We start from the raw sequence: 15,066 nt of genomic DNA, 5'->3' as shown, positions 1-15,066 counted from the left end.
ACTCTAATGTTTTATCTTCATTCGTATTGCAGGGATGAAATCTATTGTCAAATCTGCAAACAGCTGACCCAGAACCCATCCAAAAGTAGCCATGCCAGGGGTTGGATCCTGATGTCCCTCTGTGTGGGATGTTTTGCGCCTTCTGAGAAGTTTGTAAAGGTAAATTGTAGGTGATATTTATCTCAGGTGTTACCTGCTGATATATTTTCTTTTCCATCTTTGGGACCAGCTTTTCTCTTGGGTTTGACAGTGAAAGAAATCCCGGTCTTCAGCTCTGTCAGGAATGACAATGATATAAAGTTCCTAATCAGGAAGAAAAACATGTATGATCCCAAGCTCAATGTCTAAAGTTAGATGAATTACTTCTAAGAAATGACTCTTTGTTTCCAGTGACTCTGAAGGGAGAGTAGAAAACAAATCCAGATGATGCCTCCTGCGCTTTAGATGAACAAAATTGATTAGGTGACTTCTGCTCAGAAACTGGATTCTCAGAGGTCACAGGTGGAATTTGCACACATAGAATGCCCACATTTCTCCCATTTCTCACCTCCAAAGGTCTATGCATTCAGTCAAGCATCTGCTGTCTTTGCCAGTATGACCTAAGGCATGTCCTCTTATTTGTCAGGGAACAGTACTATGTGGCAAATTGTAAATACAATTTAATATACAAAATTGCACATAGAAAGGGAGAGGCTTAACTTACCTGGAAGTATGTTTCCATAGCTTTCTGCATAATACAACTTGCCCCACAATGTTTCATACTGAAATTGTCCAGTTCTTTAAACAGACACACAGGAGGTGAAATAGATGCTGAGGGGAGACCTCATTGCTATATACAACTAACTACCTGAAAGAAGGTTGTGGTGAGGTGGGCATTGGTCTCTTTTTTCAGGTGACAAGAGATCAGACACAGCCTCAAGTTGCACCAGGGCAGGGTTAGGTCTGGTATCAGGAAGAATTTATTAGTGGAAAAGATGTCTAGGTACTGGAACAGGCAGCCCAGGGCAGTGGTGGAGTCACCATCCCTAGAGGTATTTAAGAGATGGATGGACGTGGTGCTTAGGGTCATGGTTTAGAGGTGGACTTGGTAGTGTTGGGTGATGGTTGGACATGATGATCTTAAGGGTCTTTTCTGACCAACTGATTCTATGATTCTCTAATTCTATGTAATGTATCTTCAGAAGCAGTGTGGATCAGCTGGACTGAAGTCAGTGGGAGATAGGTGGCTTACAACATTGAAAATATTTTTTTTTCTTAAGGATTTTCTTTTTTTCTTGGGCAAAGTCCATGTTTTGTTCCTAGATTTGAACAGCCTGCCTTCCAAATGATTTATACACCTCAAGTCTGATGAACACCCACAGGGCCGCTCAAGTTAATCCCGTGACTAAGAGTTTGGCTAGCTCAGGGCAAAGGGCTCAGTTCTTTGTCTTTGCTGACAAGACTTCCTTTGTCCCCCTCAGATCTTTGAATGTTGGAGCCTGGACCTGCCCCAAGCCCGCTGGAGATAAAGGTGTTCCATTAGTTTCCATAGATATCAGATCAGGTCCTCAGAACTGAAAAAGCTGAAGCCAAGGATAGAAATCCCTTCTTCATCCCCAGGCCCCGCCAGTATGAAATCTAATAAAACAGATAAATCACTGGCCAAGTGGCAGAAAATGAAATTATGTCTGGAAATGAGATCTGAGAAAAGTATGTCACGGGAGATTGTGTGAATTTAAATCTTTAATAATGGAAAATTATTTTAGGTGAGTGAAGCACTTCTCAGAAATAATTTATGAGCAGCTTTGAAGCCTCAGGCATGTACCTCTGCCCAAAGTCCTGGTCCGTGCTGAAATACATGGCAATATTCCCAAAAGCTTTGGGGAAGGTTTTTGCTAATTCTGTTCTTATTCATCTTGGGCAGTAGATCAGCCCTTTTTTGCACCTTGGGCTGCTGGGGACAAAAGGGAGTATTCATACCATCTAATTAAAGATACTTGCCTCCTTTTTGTAGTATGTGGAGAGAGAGGGCTCCTCTGGAGGGCAATTCTGAGACCATAGCCGGGGCCTCACTCTGAATCTCCTACCAAAAGATTTTCTGTTCCCATGGGCAGCCTGTGGTGACCGAGGCTCCTTGGGTATGAGTGTGAACACCCTGTGGTTTGCCTTTCCAACTCCGGTCTTGCAAACAACACATGGGCAGTGACCTGGGCCATGTGTTGGAACTCCTCTGAAGCCTCTGTATTAATCCAGAGGGACACCAGTGATACCTTCCACCTTAAGATGTTATGTTTCAAAATAAAACATTCTCCCAGTGAGATGTTGGTTCTGCACCCCCAACCTCATACTTTCCCATGCAGACTCACTTTTTTGTTTTGTAAAAAGCAGAGGAATAGTGAAAAAATTCCTATGTTCAGTAAATGCTTCACTATGAAGCATTTGCCCAGGCCACCTAGTTCAGTTTATTCTGGGCTTGGAGACAAACATCACATCAGCACCAGACCTTACTATCGTGCTTTTAATCCATCAGTACCCTTTTTAAGGAGTTATTAGTTGGCCAAATTCTGATTTACCATGAGTTTACTGACTACTGCTTTAACCTTGCAATAGCTACAGCTGAATGATGATAGCCAAGCATTACCAGCCAGTTAAGAAAAAATGTTTTGTTAACCTCACCTATTTTTTAATTAATGCCTGAATCTTTTAGCAGCAGTTATCCACTGTTTTAATAGAAGAAAAAGCATATAAGAGTAAATATCTGTTAGCATTTCTTCATAGTCTGCCATGCAATGGAAGTGTACTGTGAATGTTGTACCAGATTCCTGGTTACTTTTTTTCCTGAACCTTTCATTTTGGGTTTAACTTTAATAGCAGCAATGTTATGGAAAATAAGATGCAGAATGTCAAGAAAACTTTGTACCCTGAAACTGTTCCACCACTCTGAAATACATCAGTTAGGACTGAACATTTTGAGAAGGATTTAGTTTAATGAGGCAGGCTTACATATGTTTTTCTGTTCCTAAATATGAAGGTCATGCTTTGGATCCTATTAGAAACTTTTATCATCTGCTAAGCATGAGTCAATACATATTTTCCTTCTTGTTCTTTCTACCTTTTTTTTAATTAATGACGGACTTTGGTGGGAAGGTTCCACCCCAGAAAGGAGATATACAAAAATATATATAAATGCATAGTACGTTATTAGCAGCATGATTGAAACTACACTTTTACACAGCATTGACTGCTTGCAATCATTTGCAACAGCTCCTACCCATATAGCCTGCTTCTTTTACCTAGCTATTTAAGGGTATCTCTGTAAGTTATGATTGATGGAGATGTCTGTTTTTCTATCCATCTTATTTATGGAGTGTCAGTGCTATAAAGGAGAGTCTGTGTTACTGAAGGAACAGCTATGTGTTATCATTCAGACACCTATCTATAAATCTTCTCTAAAAGATATGATTTACAGAACTCCTAGTCTTAGCTACATGTTTGCCCGATGTATTTATCTAATATTTTTGAGTGTCTCTCTCATATTGTGGAAGTCACTGGATTTAACTGTCTGTACAATAATGTGATTGTATTTTTAGCATATGGTGAAGTGCTTCAAATTCTTGTTTAGAGTCTTCTAAAATACAGTTTAAGATCTAAGGAAACATCTGTTTAATGTAATTGTGAAGTATCTTTTCAATTGGCAGATAAGTGTTCTGAGTGACATTTGCTTACAGTTCTCCTGATCATTATAGTTTTTTTTTCTATTCACTCCCATCATTCTGGCCTACATTCAATAGCATTTTTTGATACATCTTTAAAATACTTTCTAGAGATTGAAATCAATGGCAGCAGTAGGAGGAACATAAAATCTGCTGCACTGGCTTTGATCAAAGAGCTGTGTAGGCCAGTATTTTACCTCCACTGAGGCCAGAAATTCATGGAGTAAGAACAAGGCAAGGGTGCAGAGTGTCCTACCCTCTCTCAGCTTCCAGAAATGGGGTTTAGGAAAGCCCTGAGCTTGAGTGGTATCCCTGCATTTAGCAGTACCAGCGGGCTTTTCTCCAATAAATATTTGCTTTTTAACCTTTGAAAATGTTTGGCTTCTCGAGCTGATGGCCTAACCAAAGTGTTCCCTGCTGCAAACAGTATTTAAGGAACTTTATCAACGGAGGCCCCCCTGGTTATGCTCCCTACTGCGAAGAGAGGCTGCGGCGGACGTTTGCCAATGGGACAAGGACACAGCCACCCAGCTGGCTGGAACTGCAGGTATGAGCCCCTCCATCCCCTCCTCAGGCAGCTGGGGCTCAGGGTCAGAGCCTTTTGCTGTCACAAGAACCACAAAATGCCTATTCCTCTCAAGAATTGTCAGGTGTTTCAAAAATACCGCATTCCCCTCACATCCTGGCCTTGCCTCAGTGCATATACTGAAGATCATGCCCTTTGCCAATATCAATACTTGTAAATTAAATGTATGCAAGAATGTTCTTGGGCACTGAGGCCAGCTGGCATTGAGCAAGCCCCTGTGTATGCTAGGAATTCTTCCAGATGAAAGTGGCTGCAGGCAAACTATCTTCTAAGAATGGGCCCTGGAGCATCACAGCTGCCCAAGCATGCTCAGGGACAGCTATAGTTGGAACAAGCCCAGTTTATGCAATATATACTCATTTTATATGCTGCTTTACTAGCATAGACAATTGTGCTTCAGTGTCCAGGAGCATTCCTGAGCATGGTTGGCTTTACTAGATTAGACACTTCAATGACTGAATATATCATTTCCAAAATCTGAGATTTCCAAGTGCTTCCAGTGGCTGACCATACATTATCTTGTTGAGAAGTACATTATGGAAGCATTGAAATGTAGCCAGTCACTGGAACCAGGAATTACAAAACAGTTACCACTCGCTGGAGGGAAGAGTACACAGGGAAGTAGTCTAGATGGGGTTGAAATTTGTATACTTTCATAAAGTCTGACTTTAACCCCATTAGGCAACCAAGTCCAAGAAACCGATCATGCTGCCTGTCACATTTATGGATGGGACAACAAAAACACTGCTGACAGATTCTGCAACGACTGCTAAAGAGCTCTGTAATTCTTTGGCCGACAAAATCAGCCTGAAGGACCGATTTGGCTTTTCACTTTACATCGCGCTTTTTGACAAGGTATGTTTTAGTTTTTGATCCTGACTAGCTCTATAAAAAAAAAGGGAGGTTCCCCTTGCTGTTACATACTTTGCAGAGGGCAGAAGGACACTGCACTCAGAGCAGATGGCCAGCCAAAAGGTCAGGAAGAAACATGTCTTCTGTGCAGAGGCCAGTAGGAATTTCACAGTAACAGTTACACACTGCAGCAGTGTTGCAGAGAAGATGTGAAATCTCCCTCCCTGGAGATATTCAGAAGCTATTAACAGGAAAAGGCACGGAGCAACCTGATCAAAGATGAGCCTGCTCTGAGCAGGAGGTTGGGCCAGAAGCTTCCAGAAGTCCCTCCAGAAGTGCCTTGGTTATAGATATCTCTACATAGAGATAGTCAGATGAATTCCAACTTTTTCCTGTGCCCTGACTAGGTCTCTTCTCTGGGGAGCGGTAATGACCATGTGATGGATGCTGTGTCTCAGTGTGAGCAGTATGCCAAAGAGCAAGGAGCTCAGGAGCGCAACGCACCGTGGCGGCTCTTCTTCAGGAAGGAGATCTTCACCCCCTGGCACAATCCCAGTGAGGACAACGTGGCCACCAATCTCATTTACCAACAGATCGTCCGAGGGGTGAAGTTTGGGGAGTATCGGTGTGACAAAGTAAGTGTCCTCAGCAGCTTCTGGTCTTATCCAACATAAATCCTTGGCGTGGCAAAGTACACTCCACCAAAGGGGTGAGAAATCTTCCTCCATGATCACTTGCTAGACTGGGTATTATGGTGTACACTTAGGAAACAGGAACTGCAGGAATCAGATTCTTTTAGCTGGGAATATTCTAGACTGTCCCATGTGCTACATGAGCACCCTCTCCTGTTGACTTTTGGTGGGAGACTGAATAGCCACCTCATCCATCAGCCTCAGTTTGGAGGGCTATGGGAACCCTGTAACCCCATCAGGACACGGCAGGATCTTGCTTGGTGAATCCTGCTAAGCTTTAGACCTAAGACAGGCTTTTCAGGATACTCAGACCTGTGCCACGCAATACAAACACAGCAATACTCCCAATATCCAATATCGAGAGACATTGGCAGCAGAAACCTATGCCTAAAAAGTCTCTTGTGAGCTTACAGAATTATTCCAGTGTCACTGAAAGGAACATCTCAAGAAGCATCAAAATCTCTGACAGTGTCCATCACATTTTGTCTTGCTTGTGTTTAAAATCATCCAGGTGTCAAATTTAAGATACCTCTCTTCCTCATAACCTACTTGTTCTCCTGTGGACCAGTAGAGTCCAGGCACCCCGGGAGCTAAAGCATCTTTTCCCATCTTTATTGCATGAACTTGTTCTCTTGTTCTATTGCTCCTCATCTCCCTGTGCTATTATTATCTCAGTAGCTCTGTTATTTCATCCCAAAGTGCTTGGAATGTAGATGAACCAAAGGAGCATTTTACAGTTTGGCATTATGCACAGGTGCTTCCTTTGCTGGGCTTCTCAAGTTTCAAATTCATGGATACACACAGTCTGCAGCCACTAAACTCTGTTTACCATAGCAAAATCACCCACTGCTGCAGGAAATATGTTCCTGCATCAGAAGCAAACTGAATTTCAAGGAAAGGGTAAAGCATGTTCACACACTACAATGCCTTGCATGGTGCTGATCACTGAAAGTATTATGGCTCAGTCATAGCTTATACCGATCAATTTCCTGAATTTTGGATGTGCAAAGCACTGTTGAAATTCTACTGAAAGGAAATTCTTCGTCTACAGAGGTCTCCTTGAGCTGTGGAGGATAGATGTTACAGTGAGTGGCCTGGTAGCAACATTGAGTTGGCTTATTTGACTCCCACAGGAAGAAGATCTGGCAGAACTGGCTTCTCAGCAGTACTACGTGGACTATGGGTCAGAAATGGTACTGGAAAGGCTTCTAAACCTAATTCCATCCTACATCCCAGACAGAGAGATCACAGCTTCAAAAACGGTGGAGAAATGGGCTCAGCTCATTATAGCTGCACATAAAAAGGTGGGACGATACATCACCTGGCAAGCACCAAGGCGTGCTTCAGTAGCATCATGTGCCTTCTAAACACAAGTCAGATGTTATAGCTCAGCTCTTGGCTTTGCCTGAAGCTAAAGCAAAGGGAAAAGGACAGGTTTTGTACTAGTCATATTCAGCATTACCTCTGCTTTCAATGCAGGCTCTAACAGAAGAAGACAACCTGCAGAGATTCACTGTGAGGAGGAAAATGACATCTCTGGGGTTTCATTTCCAATAGACAGGGTTGTGGTGTTACTGTTTGTAATACACTGGTGTCTCGTGTCCCAGCATTGAGACCTCGTTGTGCCAAATGTTGTGTAAAACATCCCTGGTGTCTACAAGTCTATCTGTGACACCCTCCTGCAGATTAATCAAACCCATGCTTCCCATAACTCATTACCACCATGAGGGTTGGTCATGCAGGTGTGAGGACTGGCACTCACTAAAAGGCAGGGGCCAGCTTCAGATTAAGACCCCTAAATGCAAGCATCTCCATTATTTGCTTGGGTCTCACCTCCCAGTTCTGCCAGTGGAAACCCAGGGTCACAATTCAATTGACTAAACATAGGTGCTTGGGGTGTTCCTGGTCCAGAAAGGCCTGGATCTTGCAGGTCCTCCACCAGCCACCTGTTAGCCACTTAGAGAAGTCTCAGGTTTCTGAAAATATCCTAAATGAAGCTAGCTGCCTGTGCTTAAGGGCTATTATCTATTTCCAACTAAAGGACTGTCAGGCTGAAAGGCAGACACCTTCATTAGGGAAACCCAAAGTTAGTTGAGATTAATCCCACCCAGACTTGTCACTCTAGAAGCTCACCCAGACTACTCGCAAACTATTTCCTCAAGTGGGAACCAGAATTTTGCTAGGACTTTATCCAACCTATAAGTTGTTCCTGTAGGATTTTGTTTGGCCCTTAACGTCATCAAGATATAAATTAATATTGATTCCAAGATCTTCAGATGGCATGGATTGGATGAATTTCAATGAAGTTTTGCTCTATTCCTAGATATAACTGGGTTTGTGCTTCATGTTTGTTGTGGTTTGCTTTGTTGGTAGGGAATTTATACTCAGAAGAGGACAGACCCCAAAAAAGTCAAAGAGGAGGTGGTGGATTTTGCACGTTTCAAGTGGCCTTTGCTGTTTTCTCGGTTTTATGAAGCCTTCAAATTCTCAGGTGAGTCAGTAGAGCACATCCCTGGAGCATGGGATAGTCAAAGGCAAAAGGAAGAAGAGTAGGAACTTCACAGACAATAAGACCTAATGGGTTATCTATGTGGTCTATTTTAGACACATTAGTTTTTGGTGCATCCTGATTAGCAATGGCTCAATCTATGATTCTGCCACTATTTTTCTTACTAAAAATAAATGATTTTTTTTTAACATTGCATTTTCCTTTGAAATACACACAATATTTTATATCATAAAACCCTTCCTGAACTGATTGCATGTCTTGCCTTCAATCCAGGGCCAAGCCTCCCTAAAAATGATGTGATTGTAGCTGTCAACTGGACAGGGGTGTACTTTGTGGATGAACAGGAGCAGGTTCTCTTAGAACTCTCTTTCCCAGAGATCACAGCTGTGTCAAGCAGCAGGTAAGGAAGAATAAACTAAGCTGGTGATCTTACCCTAAAGCAGTCTTTTCCCAGGCTTTGCCTCTTTAGCCCATTATGTTTCCTGTTTATATCTTCTATAAAAACATATCCCAGAGGGGGAAAGCTACAAGGACAGAGTTTCACCTTGGCCACCATTAAAGGAGATGAATACACTTTCACCTCCAACAATGCAGAGGATATCCGGGACCTCGTGGTGACCTTCCTTGAAGGACTAAGGAAAAGATCCAAGTATGTGGTCACTCTTCAAGACAACCCAAACCCTGGTAAGTAAATAGTTCGATCCAGTGGCAAACGTGGAGGGATATTAGTTATTCCAAAGGGATTTGGAAAATAAAAATTAAAAAAAAAAGAAAAGAAAACAAAAATACTAATGGTTGTTTTTATTGCAGTGGGAGAAGAATCTGGGTTCCTCGGCTTCCTGAAAGGAGACCTCATAGTTCTTGACCAGGACACGGGAGAGCATGTGATGAACTCAGGGTGGGCCAACGGGTTCAATGAACGGACCAAGCAGAGAGGGGATTTCCCAACAGATTCTGTCTATGTTTTGCCTACAGTCACCATGCCTCCCCTGGAGATCGTGGTAAGTTGTCTTACACACAGCACAGCTTGGTACAAAGCCTGAGGAGGTCAAAGCCTTCCTGGAGAGCTTAGATCTAGCCAGAGCCTTCCTGACAATAATGTGGAAACCCATGTGGCTGAGAGAGGTGTCAAGTTGTTCGAGTTGGAAGTGATCTGCTATAGTAGTGTCTCAGCCTTTCCTCTGATCTTGTCACTTCAAAGACCAATTTTATGGCTTGGAATATAACCATGCTACGCCCTCCAGCTGACCTGGTTAATTTCCAGTGTATTTGGGGCTAGAGGAAGCCACTACATTCACGTATGGAGCTGTAGGATCCAAACCACATTCTCCTCATTAGGAAATGATCCACATGATGGAAACACATTATTCTTTGTATTAATGACTGAGAATGGCACAGAGAAATGACAGTTGCATGGTCTTTTCATTTTGGATGTTTCCCTTCTCTGGATGCTTCAAATATATATTAATTCAAATATATATTAATATATAAATGAAACATATTAGGTGACAGAGAACTTTTCATCCCACAGGCACTCGTCACGATGACCCCTGACCAACGACAAGACGTTATCAGAACTTCCCAGATGGCAATTTCAGACAGTGAAGAGAGGGTGAAGCCGTACACCTTGGAGGAATTTTCCTATGATTATTTTAGGTGATTTTTTTCAACCATTAAAAAAAAAATACAGGAGTAGGAATCCATCTCCAAGTAGCTTGGGAATCAGGATTTTTTTGGCTGCTGGAAAAGACTCTAAATATCCCTTTGAGTGATTCTATACAACTGCAGCCTCCAGTTTAGAGCACGGTATATGGATTATAAATTTTCCACAGACAAGGTTTTAAGAGGGATTTCTTAATTGACTCAGCAGAAGTGTAAAGGTGTGAAATTTGATGTTAGGTGGGAGGCTGTCCTTAGTGGTCTAGTATTCCTTCCCAGTGATCCCATACACAGCCAGATGCCATGTATCAGCAGCAGGTAAATTAGGTGGGGATATTTTCATGTCAGCTCCAAAGCATGCACCACTGCTTCCCAGACTGATCAAAAAACTCTCACTCCTGTTTGGAGGGGTTGGCAGTCCATGGAGACAGACCAAGTCCTGTGAGATGTCTTCACCCTGCTGGGTTTGTTCTACTGGGCAATATTCTTTCATTGTTGCTGCCCATCTCTCTCACCACCCATTGCCATCACCCCTTCTCTTTGGACAGAACTAGAGATGGATACTTGCAAAGCTGTGAATTCCCACTTGGTTTAAGAGTTCGTTAGCCAGGTGTTGTGAGCAACCAGGTGAAACACTTGTTACACACAGTCCCTTTTATCCCTGTCACCTCTCCACCTTTCCTTTTGCTTTGCCTTTGCCACCAGGCCACCACCCAAGCACACCCTGAGCAGGGTCATGATCACCAAGAGCCGTGGGAAGGACAAGCTGTGGTGTTACACCCGTGAGCCCATCAAACAGCCGTTGCTGAAGAAGATCCTGGGGAGCGAGGAGCTGTCCCAAGAAGCCTGCATGGCCTTCATTGATATCCTTCCAGTTCCTGGGGCAGCCCTTGGGCAACAGGGCCTACAAAGGCCTAAGCAGGCTCTTCAGAGACCCAAGTAAAGTCCATAGAAATGTTTCTGGTCCCTCTTAAGGGTTTTGTGATGATGTCATGGACTTGGAGATAGATCTGATCCTGAAATCCATATTTGAGCATCCTTGAGATCTGAGGGGTGTCTGTACTTCTCCATAAGCAAGGTCCAGGGAGTAAATTACTGAGTCTGGCAGGTACACATTGCTTAGTGGTCAACTCAACAGTTCTGTTTTGACTTGCTTCAGCTCTCCAGGATGCATCTGCTGTAGAAGTGCGTAGACCTTTATGACCATTATGGTTGCAAACTAGTCCTCATGGCCTCAGGGACAGGGTTTGTTGCCTGAGTACCACTTGGCAGAATGAAGACAGGGAGAAAGAAGACGAGTACAAATATAAATCCAACTTGTGGAAGTCACTTGGTATTTTGGTGGGGTTTTGCTCTAGGATCCAGACTTTACAGTTTGAACAGTTCTGTTGGTATAAACCTAGTACTGATGCTACCAGTGTTACTGCAGCTACAGTTTTCCTCCTAGCAGCAAATAACAGCAGTAGTAGGAACTAAAAGGACTGGTAAAAAATGAGAACCTGTCAAACACAAATATATAAATTCAGAATACTGTGACCTGTTGTCATGCAGAATAGGTACAATATGGTGAAGTGGTGAAGGTCATCATTTGTTTTATGTTACCACAGCTCCAGTGCTGTCTGTAGAGCTCTGCCTCATGACACCAGCTGAAAATTTGGTCTTTTGCAGTGGTACCACTGTGTGTGATCAGGGAACACAGTAGACAAAGAGCTTCCCTAGGCCTACATCCCAACCCCAAAGTGGTTCTTTCTGACCTGAGATGATGCATGAAAAAGAGAAAGCTCGCTGGATATCTGCCTAAAGAAATTTAAAGCCTTATCACAGTGCCCCCACCAACAAATTGCAGCCACTTCTGTAGCCAAATGTGGGATGTCTTTTATCACATCATCAACAGAATGTCTTCTCCAAACCTTCCTCTTAGCTGATCCTTGACTCCTGCCTCCCACCAGTGCTGAAATACATGGGTGACTACCCATCCAAAAGGACCCGCTCAGTCAATGAGCTGACAGACCAAATATTTGAAGGTGCCTTGAAAGCTGAGCCTCTGAAGGACGAAATCTACTGCCAGACCCTGAAGCAGCTTACAGACAACCACATTAAGTAAGAGTTGTTGGTTTTGCTTGAGACACTAGCCTCTGTTGGGCAAAGGAGATCTGGAGCCTGTGCATGTCTCCTACCTTCTAGCTGAGAATCACCCACCCGTGCCAGAGAACAGAGTCGTTTCCATGCTGTAAGTAACTTTTTCTCTCCTGGATCTCTCCTCATTTAGGTACAGTGAAGAGAAAGGCTGGGAGCTGCTGTGGTTGTGTACAGGTCTTTTCCCTCCAAGTAACATCCTCCTGCCCCATGTCCAGAGGTTTCTGCAGTCCCGAAAACATCACCCATTGGCAGCAGACTGCATCCAGAGACTCCAGAAAGCCCTAAGGTACAGCACCAAAAGACCTGACCATGTCACAACATCCAAATATGCATTAGAAATTACAAGTAGGAGATATTTTGGTAGTAGTTGGAGGGACACTGGAAGCTCACAGCTTTTCTCTGTATTCCACCAAGCTGAACTAAAAGGACTTTGGATGGAGGATGCTGCTGATGCTCTGACACTTGCCTCCCCCTGTTTTGCAGGAATGGATCCAGAAAGTACCCTCCCCATCTCGTAGAAGTGGAAGCCATTCAGCACAAAACCACCCAAATTTTCCACAAGGTTTACTTTCCTGATGACACTGATGAGGTAAATGGGATAGAAGGAAACCCTTCATTTTTGTCAGGAGGGCACTCAATTTTCTTATTAAAATCCCAGAAAGGGCTACTGTTGTTTCTGATTCAGAAAAATTCAGCCTCCCCGGAAGAGTCTGAAACAGAGCAGTCAGAAAGATCTATCCTTATCTACCCTGATGAGGCAGGATAGATGACCGGAGCTCAGGGATCTGATTTCCTACAATTCACCTTCTCCAGAGATGGGTGCTGAGTCAGCCTTCACTTTCCCTTCACCGACGAAGGAAAAAGGGTATTCTTCTCCAGTAGCTGTGTGTGCACCCATGTTTTTTCTGTAACAGGGAGTTTAGAGATCTCCTAGGACTTCCCATCACTGAGTATTTTTCTCTACGTGACCAGTAATAAGCATGGCACTGCTTTATACACATGCACCTTTGTGAGAGCCAGCAGAAGGAGGCAGAGGGGACTTCTTCATGTGGCTGTGGTCCCTTTGACCATGCCAGTTACCCAGGTGGGCTGGCCAAGTAGTGTCCCTGTGGTACAACACGCATCTGCACTGAGGGGCTGCTGAATGCCAGTGGCACTGAGCTCCACGCCAGTCTCTCATGGGATGTGGAATGTGGGTCCTGGTGGTTCAGACTAACATGGCCATGCATGGGGTGGGCAGAAGTTCAAGTTCCCAATGATAAGTACCGTGGCTGAACTTCTGCAAATTTCCTTTTCTCAAGTCCAGAGCCACAATCCATAAAATCACTGCTTTCACTGGTGGTGGGCACTTACATCTTTTCATATATCTAAGCCTAGAGCTCCTCAAAGAGAACATGAAGCAGAAATTAATCTTGAGGTAGCAATGGTGACGATCTTCCTCTCTTTGTAGGCATTCGAGGTGGAGTCCAGCACAAAAGCCAAGGATTTCTGCCAGAACATCTCCAACAGGCTGCTCCTAAAGTCCTCCGAAGGCTTCAGCCTCTTTGTCAAAATCTCTGACAAGGTGAGCGACCCACACAGGGGCTGGGGTGGTGCCAAAGCACTCAGTGCTTCACAGCAATCATCTCAAAGGGCTTAAAACACAAGCAGGCAAAGATCTCCTGTTTTGAGAGCAGGTAGCTTTAATGCCTGATGATAGCACTGTGGCATCCTGTTCTGTCCTGCTGACTTAGGGATCCAGGCAGTGCCATCCTATGTGCAGGATCTCACACTAATTGCAGCCCACTTCATCCCTGTGTGATCCAGATTGATGCAAGAATCACTCCTTTTTTTTTTTTTTTTTTTTTTTGTGCCATTTGTTGTCATTTTTTTTTTAATTTGTTGCCCAAAGAGGTCACTGCATTGTGAATTAATTGAATGTTAAGGAGCACAGGGGGACTGCCAGATGGAGCCAGCCTGGTCCCCCCCGGGTAGCTGTTCCTGTGATGCTGCATTGATTTTGGGCAAAGGAGATAGGGTCCATCAGGAGAAAGAGGTAGAAAACCTTTGCTGAGATGGTGTCCTGGTTTTGGCTGGTTTATAAGAATTAAGAAAAATGTGCAAGCTTAGAGCTGCCTTGGGCAACTGGAAGAAATCTACAGATAGTCATCAGGAAGGGAAATTCATTGCTCCAGGGAAACAGGAAGGTGCAATAACGATGAACAGGTGGAATTAGAGCGAGGTGTTGGCAATGGCTTTCTGGCATCAGCAGTTGGTAGCACAGAAGTCTGAGACAAAGCAGTGAGCAGCACCCATAGGAGACTGGGAAACAGCCAGCCCTGCCTGTGGCCTCTCGCTGCTTCCTCAGCCTTTGTAACCATGTGCTGTGCCCCCAGGTCATCAGTGTGCCCGAGGGCGATTTCTTCTTTGACTTTGTGAGACACCTGACGGACTGGATAAAGAAAGCAAGACCAGCGAAAGATGGTAACAGTGACTTTTCTCCCTTTTGGGTCACGCAAAGCCCTCCTTGAGCCTTCGAGCCCTTTTAAAGATGGGCCACGCTGCTGTGGTTGTGCTGTCCATGCCAGCCCTTGGGGGCAAAACCTGGCAGATGACCTGGCTGGTGCTCACAGCATCGCTCTTAGCTTTGCTCACTTCTTCCTTCACACAGGTATAGTGCCTTCCCTCACCTACCAAGTGTTCTTCATGAAAAAGCTGTGGACCAACACAATGCCTGGAAAGGATTCGATGGCAGATTCGATCTTCCATTATTACCAGGTGCTCTGGGAACCTGAGACTTTGCAGAGACTTTGGGAGGAATTAGGAATGGGGTGGACAGACTGTGTATGTGCAGATGCAGAAAGTTTTACCTTAAAGAGAACAAAGTCCTGCCTTAAACAGAGAGCTACGAAGAGCAGTTGGGTTGTATGGCAAGGACCAGGCTTCATGCATTGTAGG

At 44.0% G+C, this 15,066-nt stretch overlaps 1 protein-coding gene across 3 annotated transcripts in view; it reads left to right on the top strand.

Moving 5' to 3' along the window:
* The window catches only part of MYO7A (myosin VIIA), an 88,056-nt gene that overhangs the window by 68,117 nt on the left and 4,873 nt on the right, over positions 1 to 15,066 (top strand). For all 3 annotated transcript variants that reach the window (XM_035330317.1, XM_035330306.1, XM_035330297.1), the window contains 17 exons: positions 33 to 159; positions 4,120 to 4,239; positions 4,960 to 5,133; positions 5,538 to 5,765; positions 6,956 to 7,126; positions 8,196 to 8,313; positions 8,605 to 8,731; positions 8,846 to 9,015; positions 9,142 to 9,332; positions 9,863 to 9,987; positions 10,696 to 10,853; positions 11,937 to 12,090; positions 12,260 to 12,415; positions 12,613 to 12,718; positions 13,580 to 13,693; positions 14,505 to 14,592; positions 14,780 to 14,886. In XM_035330317.1, the coding sequence (XP_035186208.1) occupies positions 33 to 159; positions 4,120 to 4,239; positions 4,960 to 5,133; positions 5,538 to 5,765; positions 6,956 to 7,126; positions 8,196 to 8,313; positions 8,605 to 8,731; positions 8,846 to 9,015; positions 9,142 to 9,332; positions 9,863 to 9,987; positions 10,696 to 10,853; positions 11,937 to 12,090; positions 12,260 to 12,415; positions 12,613 to 12,718; positions 13,580 to 13,693; positions 14,505 to 14,592; positions 14,780 to 14,886 (2,434 nt within the window). The remainder of the gene's footprint in view (positions 1 to 32; positions 160 to 4,119; positions 4,240 to 4,959; positions 5,134 to 5,537; positions 5,766 to 6,955; positions 7,127 to 8,195; positions 8,314 to 8,604; positions 8,732 to 8,845; positions 9,016 to 9,141; positions 9,333 to 9,862; positions 9,988 to 10,695; positions 10,854 to 11,936; positions 12,091 to 12,259; positions 12,416 to 12,612; positions 12,719 to 13,579; positions 13,694 to 14,504; positions 14,593 to 14,779; positions 14,887 to 15,066) is intronic.

Source organism: Oxyura jamaicensis, chromosome 1, assembly GCF_011077185.1.
Source record: "Oxyura jamaicensis isolate SHBP4307 breed ruddy duck chromosome 1, BPBGC_Ojam_1.0, whole genome shotgun sequence".
In the NCBI taxonomy this organism is placed as follows: domain Eukaryota; kingdom Metazoa; phylum Chordata; class Aves; order Anseriformes; family Anatidae; genus Oxyura; species Oxyura jamaicensis.
The sequence above is the reverse complement of the archived record's forward strand: the minus strand, read 5'-3'. Positions and strand labels throughout refer to the sequence as shown.